The following is a 12,516-nucleotide window of genomic DNA, read 5'->3' as shown; positions in this document are numbered from 1 at the left end:
AAAGACCATTGGGACTTTACATGACCTTCACGTAAATAGGCCTCTTAAAACATCTGCCTAGTACTTCTTGTTTGTTTTAGTGCCAGGAACAACTTCGGGAAAATAGAGGGAGTTTCTCTCTCATATGTACAGGAAGAAATTGTGAAAATAGAGCCCTTTATCAATCTCCTGTTTTAGAATAATTACAATCTCTAGAAAGTTTTCAAACATGTAAAGTTAATCCTTTCTACTTGCTTTATGCCCACAATATGACTCCTTCAGCAACTCCTTACAACAACAACAGAAATGTAAACCAAGAGATCAAGCCAGCCTTCCTGAAAAAGAGAAAAATATGTTCTGAAAGCTTTTGCTTCTAACCAATTGCCAGTTTGGCACTAAGCCAAGTGAATTGGAAGGGGGTGGGGGGAGACGTCAGGAAACTATAAACATAAGGCAAGCATAAACACAGTATAAATACCCTCTTTGAAAAATGCCCAGTTATATCCCAAACCCAATAGTTTGGAAGAGCATAACTTCTTTTCCCAAAGAAAGAAAGAAGTGTAAGTACTTACAGTGTCATGAGACTTATCCTTGACATCATAGACTGTTAGCTTTATTTTGGTCTCCTCATAGATGGGATACTCAGATGGGAATGTGACACCAGTCAAAAACAGTGGGTCTCTTGTTCCCTGCAACAGCAGCAGACAACTTTGATTCAATAAAGCAGCAACTGCAGCCGGCAGCATGCAGGGACACACGAGAGCGCAGAAAATGTGTCTGAGTCTGTTTGTTTTTCTAGGAAATAGTTCTGTTGGAAGAGAGACCTGAATTGCCAAATGATGCTCATGGGCGACAGAAGGCCCAGGGCCCCAAATACTGATATAGCTGTTGATAGTAAATGCTACTACATCAGTGTCACAGCTGCTAATAGTCTGGAAAAACAGCTTATTTTCATTATATGCAGAACTCTCCTTTAGGGTCAGTTGTCAGTCCACCTAGAATACATTTAATGGATTTCACATGAAATGTATACAAAAATCTAAGATATTGACTGATCAAAGTAAAATGAAGCTATTTTCTTATAAAGTACCATTTACTTCCTTTCTGTAATGATTCAGCTGAAAGCCATGCTCTGATAATGTCCATTTGTTTTGAGATGTTCAGCTGGGTTTTTTTTTTTTTCTCCAACCAATTTGAAAACTAATGAAAGAAACTTCATATGATGGATTTGGGGCTATAAAATTACTAGTTTAGGATGTGCCCCACAGGATAGTTCAATGTCTCATAATTCATTTTTAGAGAGCTGACATCCAACATTAAATTTGACATCGATATTTAAATATGCATATTACCAAATATCATGGAGATGTTTGCTACAATTCTGTAAACCAGGAATCTATGAGTTTCTGAAAGCTCAAGTTATTCATTTATCCATTCATTCTTTCTCTTTGTATTCAACAAATACTACTTTTTGTTCAGCTCTGTGTTAGACACGTTGGAAAAAAACAGCCCCAAATAGCTATGTATGTTCAAACATAAACATCTGAAGTGTGTCAAAATAATTTCTTTTAAGTTTTGGCAATGTTTTAAAAATAATTATATTGGAACAATACTTAAATTTTTTTCATAGCATAAACAATTTTATAATTTATTCAAGTTTTTGCTATATGAATGAGGCTATTTTTGTTAATTCAACCACAGCATTAACTACAAATTATACCAGCATTGGAACCTAAAGTTTCCAAAGGGCAGATTCAAGATTCCATACAGGATCTGGGTCATTCTCATTAGAGAAATGAGTAGAGTTCAGTCTGAATCATTTATTCCGCCAGCCAGGCACAGGTCAGCATTGAGCAAACCCGGTCTGGGGTAGGCTGCTTAGTTCCTTGCAGAGAAATTCCTCATGCAAAACAGACAGGGTTTACAAGTCTAAAAAAATCACGCAGAGCTAAGGAGTTTAAAGTATACTTTCTTTAGTCCCAGATATTCAGGTATCTCTTATTCACTAAGTTCATGAAATATGCATGATGAGAACAAAATAATCAAAAGGGAAACACTTCCTCTTTTGAATCTGATCCAATAAAATAACAAATTTCCTCCCAACACATTTTGAATGTATATTAGTAACAATAAATGTAAATAGGAAATCTCTCATCTGATGAGTAATATTTACACCCTTTAGCTAGAAACATTACAGTTTCTGAAATTAATCATCTACCTTTCTTTGAAAAACATCTTACTTTAAAAAGACACACACAAATAGCAGAGAATATAAAGTTTCCATGGGCAGACTGAAGAACATAGGAAAAAACGAAAAGGGCAAAAACACTTAACTTCTCTAGGTACTTTATGGTTCTCTTTTTTCCCCCAAAAGCAAATATTCATTCCATTTAATTTAAAAATCTCTATATATTTTTTCCCTACTTGCTGCTATATTTAAGGATTCAATGTGGGATTTTTTTTTCTTTCTATTTACTAAAGAAACATAAGGTCTTTTATGAAAAAGGCAAGTTCTTCTCTCATCTGTTTATTCTGGTAAGTTACCAATGCATGCTTAATAACCTCAGGTATGCTTTCTCAAATGACAGAGGACAGTAACATAGCGTAGCTACAGGCCATGGGCTAACTTATTTCAGCTGCTTGCTTAAATCCAGAAAGAGGCTGAGAGAGTGAGAGCAGAGCAGAGAAATGCAGGCACACAGCTTGCTCACTCACCTCCACGATTTCCGTGCTTGAGTATCTTGTCAGACCCTGCTCCGCCGGGTGGATTACTGAGATCTGCACCAGTGTATTCAGCTTCCGATCACGGACAGGAGCCACAAGATCCTTGCATGCTGACAATGACGGAGGAAAGAGAAAGAAAAGAAACTAACACCATGTCTCAGGGAAAACTTCTGTCTGAGTTGGAAGTAAACTTAGCGACGGCGCTGAATGAAATCTCCTGGGATTCAGGCTGATTTTTTTTTTTTTTTTTTTTTTTTTTTTTTTTTACAGAGGAAGTCCCTTGGAAGTACCTTACAGAAATAGGAAGTCACGTGTTGCAGAGCTGAATTGAGAGTTCATTTCCACTGACAACATTTGCCGCTCCTGCTAGTCTTGACTGCCCCGGGGATCCCGGCTCTAATGTGTGACTGTGCACACACAGCTCAGGGACTTGAGGGACTTTAATTAGTCATTAAACCCCTGGGCTTTAAGTCACACTCCCAGACAAAGTAAGCTGAGTTGGGCTATATCCGGGAAACTTTACGCTGTTCCTTATTGACATTGGCTGGATTGGTTCAAATGTACCAATGCACCCTTGGTCCTTACCTGTCTATTGGCTAGAGCTGGCCTCCTACAATCATACACAGTGACAGAAACTGGGAAGAGAGGCTACACTACCAAAGCAGCACGCAAGCCACAAGTCAGAGGCAGAGGAGGGGTTAAAAATGCCCTCTGTCTGGGATACCAGCCAAGTCTGGGAGGCAGAAATGTGGAATAAGGATGGGTTAATTTTTGCCCAGGGGCCGCAAACTAATAACTTTCCTTTGAGACACCAGGCTCATATTACAGAGTCTCATCACCATACCATATTTACCTGAATATCTTCTCCTCCCACATATCATTCCCACAATACTGAGGGAAAATCAAAACTACATTCCTTTTCAGCAGGTCCAACATCTGTCGCAGTGCTTTCTCCCCTGGCTCTGAAATAGTTTTACTACCTGCCTTTGGGTGGCTAAATATGATGCAAAGGCTCCTCTCCAGAAGGGGTTCAAGTTACGCTCAGCTGAAGGCCCAAGGCGAGCTGGGGGAAACTGGGTTCTAGATCTATGATGACAGTGTGCTGGGCTCTATACCATCCTTACCCCACACTTCTGACAGGTGCTGACCGGTACAGGAAGGGACAGGAGGATGGGTGCATTTAAGCTATGTTGTGTCACCGCGGCAATTTACAGGACCTTCATCCACTGGGACACAGGTACTATGGCTTAAATCCAAAACTTGAAAGCAGAGGAAATTATAAATGTAATTAGCATCTTCCAGGGGCTTACAGATCATCTCATTTATAGAAGCAGAATGGGATAGAGATTTGGAACCAAACAGGCCTGGTTTTCACCCAATTCGACTAGCTCAGCAATGCTGGGCAAAATATTTACCTCCTTAATTCTTCCTGCCAGACTTTGAGATCCTTTTGTTCGTGGATGGTATTTTGTCACGATTTTTCCTTACTTAAACCACCTCTCTTTAAATGCCTCTATCAATACAGGAGAGCTTAGGAAATCATGTGTGGAAAAAGTAATAGCTACAATTTAGCCCTCCCTGTTTTTTGAGGCATTTTGCTAATTATCTTTTTATTTCTCAAAACAGAACTTGGACTTACTATTTCAGTTTTACATATTGAAAACTAGAGGCTTAGGAATATTAAGTGCTCACATTTACATTAGTGGAACACTGGTGCTTTGTTTACATCTTTCCCCATTAGTTCCATTTCTTTTCTTGCTGTACTGAATTCCTCTCCTGCACAAATGGCACCTACCTTTGGAAGACCCGCTGCCATAATTCTTTACTGTCCCACCCAAGAGATGTGCAGTTTTAGGAAACACTGATGTGAGGTTTCAATGTCAACATAGCTCCGGAAGGAAAAAAAAAAAAAAAAAAAAGCTAGATTTAAACTTTCCTGTTCTTTGATGTTACTTTGATCATTTCCTCTACTTGCCTTGCGAATCTGTTTAACTTCATAACTCATTTGCTTGGTTATATGCTCAGGGTGTTCAGCTTTCTCTCCATCTACTGATGTTGACTATACCTGTCTTGGATTTTAAAGCTGAAGTTCATTTGCTTCAAACACATGCATCTTGCCCTCTTTCTGCCTGCAGCCTCATCTCTACCTTATGAGCTTATGACACGTTTGCTCAAAATGAGTTACTCCTTTTCAGATTTCTTATCAGTGGTGGGCTGTGATTATTTCCCAGAAGCAAGCTGCTATTCTCTCTTTTATGAGAGAAACTCTCAGACTCACTCCTAATAAAAACAAAGTCTTCATTAAACTGAAGTGTTCTCTCCAACCCAATTTGCAGATATCCCAATACTGAAGAAGTAAAAACAACAATAATAGCACTTTGTATTCCTTTATATTCCATATCTTAAGACAAGCACAAAAAACAATAACTAAAGTCATACCTCGGGCAGTACACATCTCTTTTCTTCCCAAAACCCCAGAAGACTTTCTGTTCCCTAATACTTAGGCTGTAAGATATCATGGAAAGACCCTAAGATCAGTCAGAATTCCTGAGCTGTATTCCTAGATTCCTTGTTTACTAGTTATGTGACATTAAGTCACAAACTCTTGAACACTTTATTTCTTCATCTGTTTACCTGTCTCTTGGCATCTAACTGAGAAAGGCTAATGCCTTTTTTATGAATGGACTTTTCTACATAAAGTTTATCAATATCATTATACTAATATTTACCAATATTTATATCAACATTTACCAATATTTAGTGTTTTATTATTGTGTAAAATGTTTTTTATTGACTCAGTCATATTCAGATAACTCCTTAAAGCTGTCACCATGTCCAATATTTGTTTGTAAATACAATCCAGTAGGTGAGTCACTGTATTTCATATCATGAAACCCATACACGCCATGGATCTATATATCCTGAAACTGTCCCACTGAACGGGTGATAAATGATGACTGCTTGGATTTCTTCATGGAGATATCACTCATTTGGTCACTATAAAGTCTAACCTGCATAGGAATTATGTGATAGCCAATAAAGAAGCCTAAAAACTCTGTCAATCTTCCAGATATACTTGCCACAACCCATTACCCAAACAAAACTCTGATCTGCCTACATGGCCTTCCTCAACTCATAAGACTAACAAAGTACATTAGGTTTTGCTTCTGTTGTTCTGTTTTATTTTATTTAAGAATTTATTGAGTCAAATGCATAGTTAATGAATGTCTCTCTGCAATCATTCATATATATATATACACACATATATATATGAATGATTATATATATAATTATATAAATAATAGGAATATAAATAAAGGAATTATTTCTTCCTTTTTACTGGTTTTGTTTTGGACTGAGCTATTTAAAAGTATTCCCAAAGTCCAGAAGAGTTTAAATACACAAGATGTTAATAGGTTGGGATTCAGATGTGCTTGTGTCCATTGAATAGACTTGTTTTATTTTTTACCAAAAAGGGAAAAAACTGCCATATAGAAGTAATGAGTCCTTTTTTTAAAAAAGCTTATAATTTTAAACTTTTCTTTACAAAAATAAAATAGTTTTGAGCTACTATTTTTTTCTGTCAACTTTGTTACAGTAACTAGCAACTTGAGGGTTCACTTTCTATTGCCAGTGTTTTGAATGAGACCCGCGTCTCCTGCTCAGATTTGTAAAGGAGTCACACAGCTCTCACTCTATGGTAGGGAATTCTCAGTAGAAGTGTAAGGATAAAAAATAAATGCAGCCTCAATATCTCAGGGGAGGGCTGGGCACTGAGCAAACTGGAAAGCCTATGCTGTGTTAGCAGAGGGAACCTCTATTCAAATTCATTGCCCAAAGAAATGAAAGCCCACTGTTGCTTGATTTGAGGATCTGTCCAGAGCTTGAAATCCCAGTCACTGTGTAGGCTAAAGTTATAAGAACCATACAACAAATACATCTGTGACTGATTTGGCCTAAGGACCAGAAGTTTCTAGCCTACGGTCTAGATGCTCAAAGCTACTACTTGAATTCTTAGGAAGACAGCACAAATCATCTTTTGCTCCTTAGTTCTAATATTTGAGGTTCCAGGAGCTAAGGGGGTCAGGGGTCTTCAGAGTTCTTGTTAAATTAAATATTCTCTCTACCCAGAAATACAGTTTTTACAACATAACAGTTTTTGTTTCATTCAGCCATCATTTCTAAAGCATGTCAAGTCTCTTGAATCCATAGAGCCTTTCCATGATTCTAGCCAATTTTAGCTGGAAGCCTAAAACTGTCTCTTGACTCCTCTATCAGAGAGTTCGATCCCAGCAATAATCATCTGAAGCAGAACACAACTGTCTGTTCAAGTGCCTTCAAATTCAGCAGCATTGGCCAAATCCTAGCATTCTAAGACCTGCATCAGATATGGAGTCCACAAATAAGCAAAGGTGCCTGCCACAGGCTTTCATGAGAGCAGCAGCATGAGCCACAGGGCAGTGTGAATTCACAGTCGACTTCAAGTATCTACCCCTTTCCCCTTAAGAACTCTTTCTTCTTTGAAGTCAGGTCATTTTTCTTGCTTCACTCCATTTCATCTCTCTTCTTGCCATTCAGTGTTACTGGCATCTAACAAAGTTTATCCTCTTTCCTCCAGAACAAAGCAATGGCCACAAGCAAAGGAGGCAGGGGCAGGGGACTTTGACAAGAATTTCCACATCTCTATTTTCTGTTCTCACATTAGCAAAAAGAAAGTTAGGCTTAGAGGAGAAACCACACAGTATAATATATAGAACACAGAGGAATGATTTTTTCACTGGAGATAAAACTATTTGAAACCTGGATCTAGTCTAAGAAGTTATGTTACTTTGGATAAATTATCTCTTTGAGTCTCTATTTTCTAATCTGTAGAGTGGACTTAAAAGGACACATTTCATAGATTTGCTGTAAAGATTATAGGAAGCAATGTATATAGAATGCTAGGCACATTATATTATTATTATTATGAATATAATTATGCATTGATGCAAAAATGGATTTTATCTATCCAATATTCTTATAGTAGTTATATGCTTGAGATATTCCAGGTTGGTCCTAATTTGGTATAACCATATGGTTCTTCAGTAAAAGAATTTTATTAAATTTATAGCTGTGATTTTTTGGTATTTTCTTGTTTTCATATAGATAAATAAAAATGTTTAAAACCTTTTACTGGATTATTTGTTAATTTCCAAAATCATAGGTATCATTAATATGCTGTCTTCTGTGAAATCAGATGTGGACACTTACACTTGTTAATTTTACCTATGATTAGGAACTTCCAAATAACAACCAAAAATAACAGAAAGCCTTATTTTTTTGTCTGCCAGGCAAATGAGCTACATGTAAATAGTCAACTCACCCTATAAGTAGGCATTTAGCTGGGAGGTAGTGTTCCTTTATACAGAGAGTGATGGCTAACAGGGAGGCATTATCTAATAACTGAGATGCTCCAACAGATTATAGAAAGACTTGCTCTTCTGCTCTGTATACTTCCTTCATCGAAAAAGGAAGACTGCTAATAACTCTTCCTTTTCTTGCAATTAAAAGTAAATGTTGTAGTTAGAACCCAATATAGCCTAATAGAAGCGTACCTCCTCCTCTGTTGAAATCTTAACGATTGTACCCTCTACAGACCCTTCATAGTGAAAATGGAAGAGATAAATCCATGCCACTCAAGGGCAAAAAATGCCAGGGCACAGAGGCTGGGGTATCCTGAATAGAAAAGCAGCCTTGTACAAACAGGGCTTTAGAGAAATAACCATCTGGCTTCTAGGCTCCCTCAATAGCACCATTCTTATCTTACTATGGCTAAGAGAATCAGCCACTTCCCCAAACGCTGTGGGAAAGACTCTTGAGGCCTAGAATACAGTGTTTTATTTACTTCTCAAATTCTTATTTGGTCAGGTTTCTTAAAATGTCACATATATATCTTTCTCCTCGTATTCCAGAAAATTAGATGCCACTAATCAATTGATATGCCAATTTGGGTTATGTTTCCAGTCCAGAAAATTACTGTACTCCATTATATGTTTTCCCAGTTACCATTATATACCAGTGATTAAATTTAAATTATATAAATTTGTAACATACGTTAAAAAATGTATGTAATACATACATAGCATCATAACTCCTCTTTTTATTGCTTTGCCAGTATAATATGTATAACATACTTCCCTGTTTTTAGTCTCTTCTTCCTTTCTGTTCTTTATTCTTCCTTTCTCTCTGGAATGTTAAGAAAGCAATTTTCTGAAGTGTAGGATACAGTTCAGATCCCCTGACTGGATTCAGAAGACAACACTGCTCCATTTCCAGGGCACTGCAATCCATGATAATTCAATTGTATGCAGTAAAATGGCAGAATGCACAGTGGCGCTGCTTCATAATAATATCCACACAGAATTTCCTGAGTAGTCAGGATATTCTGTATTCACTAATAAATATTTTCCTAAGGCTACTTCTTAGAAAAATGTGGCTCTATATCATACTGACTGATTTATGGCTATTAATTTATACATTCTATGTGCATTCAGTATTCTTTGTAGAATCTTTTAAGAGTCTTTAATTCATTGACTCTAGCATTATATCTTGTCATCCTGTTCATTTTAGTGTATTTTCACCTAATCAAGTCTAATTTCTGTAATCTTTCTCATTTGGTCTTACCCCTTTTTGTTCTCTTTCCTGCCCTCTCACATTTCCTCTAATACATGTTTCTCCCATCATTCTGAAAGATGAGGTTGTTGAAGTTGTCACTGCATATTTATAAGACTTACAACTATTAGAGTCAGGAATACCTCTCTCTGAACCCACTGCAGCTCTTCCTTCAGTTAAGTAACTGTTTTTAAGTCCTTATAGGGATAAAACAAAAAGGTGTTATCTCCCCCCTTAACCATTGTGGGGGGGGGATTTTAATTAACACATACTTCCCTGAAGAGTACATGAACCATGCTTAACTGTCAACATAAGCAATATTTGTTGGAAAAGTAAAAAATGTATAAAAGTTGGCACTTTTTTTTTTTCCTTTTTGGTTTAGTTTGTCTTTTATGGCAATGTATCAAAAAAAAAAAAAAAAAAAAAAAAGTCCCAAATGCAAAATCAAGGCCTGCCTGACTTTTCAAGGGGGATAAGAATATCTACATGACATGAACCAACAGTATTAATTTTAGATTGTTAGAAGGTCAGGGGTAAACAGCAGTTCAGGTTTAAGGTTGGAAGTAAAGAAATAAACCCAAAAAAATCAACACACACGTGCGCTCACACGCACACACACACACACACCCACCCACCCACCCACACACACACACACACATACACACAGGAAAAAAAGCCATCCTAATGCAAGAATTTTTTAGACTTATTGAAATAATGCTATATTTTTTGCTCCTATACTACCACAATAAAATACTAATAACATATAAATTTTAAGGTTTTTCTCACTTAAGATAATACATGAAGCATGCAGAGAAGATGGGAGTGGAGGGAAACACAATGTACTACATACTAACCATGTGTCAAGTGGCATTGAAAATAAACTTTGCTTGTGTTAGCACATGTCCAGAACAATACCATGCTTGTTGCTGCCTCATAGTTCCACTAAATTCCATATCTATATGGTGTTTTTTCTTCGTCAGTCAGATTTATAGATCATAACATGTGGCTCAAGAATGAAGCCTGTTATTTATTTATTTGTTTCTTACCAATAGCAGAGAGTATTCAGTAGTCTGATTTTTTCCCCAATAACGTCATTCTGCTTTGTCTGTTCCTCTGCATGCTCAATGGTGATTTAGCTTTGTAACAAGAATTTTAAGATTCTCAATATTCCAGTAATAGTATCCAAATGAAACATGAGGAAAGGATGAGCCTAATGCCATGGGGAGGAAGCAGATGATGGAGTGATTGAAGAATATAGGTAATAATTTGCAAGAGGGAATTTAAAAGATTTTGTTATAGAAACATTGCTGCAGAATTCTTGCTACACTGAGATTTGAGCGCCACTTCTCCTAAATTTCATTACAACTGGTTCACTTATAAATTAAAATGATTTCCTTCATGTAAAAAGCTAAATTCACATTGTTGGGAAAAAGGTCCTGAAATAATTTTTTTACTTTTCCCCATAACAAAATAATATAAAAATATGCCACCACATTCTATGTGTACCTCTGTGTGTGTTAAATAAGTGTGTTGGCCTTTAAAAATTAAAAAAAAAAAAAATGCCTAAAAAGATGAAATTCACTTCCTTAGTGTGGAACATTACACATATGAAAATAAACTACCCACTCAGTACAGATTCTGAATTTAAGTATCATTGAAAAATCTAGAGAGAGAGGGAAAAAAAAGAACCTCTTCCCGGAACAATGGTGCTTTCGGGAAATGCTCTTTGATTGTCTGTGCTCTGGAGCAGTGAAGATGCCAGCTGTACAGAAGACAGCATATTTGCATATAAAAAGAACAAATTTGGTTCAAATGACTGTTGTCAGTACCGGAAGACGCCCATTCTCCAGCTTGTCCCCAGCTCCCTCAGCTTCTCTCATGTCAATCCTCAGAAAATACTATTTTGTCTTGTTTTCATGAATATTACCTAGGTGACTAAGACTCTGTCCTCAAGCAATTGAATTAAAAACAAGTCTGTACTGGTGACTCTTCTAGTCTTGATATCCCACCCTATATGCTGAAAGCCCCAAACTGGCCTGGCATCATCACCTAACATTGTATAGACTTGGTTCTTTGTGTGCAAGCTCCAAATCCACGTTCCACTTCAGAAACAAGTGCTTGCAGCTTTCTGCTGCTCTTTTCAGCAGGAACATATGTGCTGCTTAAGAAAGGATGAAAACGTTATTCCAAGAATGGAAGCAGGTCCTTCTGAATACTAAAAGAAATATTGTGAATCAGTTAATGGAAATCTGTAGCGTTAAAACTAGGATCAGAAAAGTTAGAGAGAACAACACAGAGAACAACATGAAGCCTTTTATCTGCCCAGAGGCCAAGATGACAGCATTTTTCCATGACTATCAATCAGTTCCACATGGGAGCCAATAGGGTTCCTATCAGGACAGCCATAGAACCTGTCAGTGGATCCAGAAGAGCACGTGTGTCAGTGGGAAGGGTTAGTTACCTTCCCTGTTTTACCCCTGAATCAAAAGATAAGGCCAGTGTGGCTGGTGGAGACAGTTACAGGAGGGGTGGCAGAAAAGTCAGAACCTGAGTCACCAAAGATGGATGGCTAAGAGAAGTGCACTCAGAGTTGTTGAACTCTAAAGACTCAAAATGATTGATGTCTAGGAGGTATTCGGGAGTCAGAGGACAAATGAAGGAAATAGGGCCTGGAATGCTGCCTTCAGGGGTTGATGGTCTCCTGAAAGAATCCATTTGTTTGGGCAGGAAATAGCAAGCGATCTGGAAAGCAGTTGTTCAATCTGGATGTCTATGTACAACACATTGACTCATAGTCTGGCTTTCATCAAATCCTGAATGAGCCAATTTTTAGACATGCTTTCCCAAACCAAAATATTTTAAAAGAATTGCATTGTATATATTACACCAAGAGATTTAAATTTTAAAAGGTGGTGCTTAAATTAAGGTAATTTTTTAAAATTTCAGTAATATTTTTTATAAATATATTGCACTTAGCATCTATATGTAAAATTAATGTTTTTTTAATGAAATTGCTATCCCTTTAAAACCAAATATTTTACAAGTAGATTAAAAGTATTAAATCAAAGCCTTACATAAATAGAAAATAAGAGGGGGAAAGGGAGAATGAGAGGAATAGATGGGTCTGAGGGGATAGCCTCTATTTTAATTGTCTCCATGTAG

General features: G+C 37.0%; 1 protein-coding gene across 9 annotated transcripts in view; it reads right to left on the bottom strand.

The window, feature by feature from the left end:
* Positions 1-12,516, bottom strand: part of INPP4B (inositol polyphosphate-4-phosphatase type II B) — a 759,315-nt gene that overhangs the window by 335,601 nt on the left and 411,198 nt on the right. For all 9 annotated transcript variants that reach the window (XM_042935411.1, XM_042935413.1, XM_042935409.1 and 6 more), the window contains 2 exons: positions 2,695-2,813; positions 552-668 (listed from right to left, as the gene is read on the bottom strand). In XM_042935411.1, coding sequence (XP_042791345.1) covers positions 552-668; positions 2,695-2,813 — 236 coding nt within the window. The remainder of the gene's footprint in view (positions 1-551; positions 669-2,694; positions 2,814-12,516) is intronic.

This window comes from Panthera leo, chromosome B1, assembly GCF_018350215.1.
Source record: "Panthera leo isolate Ple1 chromosome B1, P.leo_Ple1_pat1.1, whole genome shotgun sequence".
Taxonomy (NCBI): Eukaryota; Metazoa; Chordata; class Mammalia; order Carnivora; family Felidae; genus Panthera; species Panthera leo.
The sequence above is the reverse complement of the archived record's forward strand: the minus strand, read 5'-3'. Positions and strand labels throughout refer to the sequence as shown.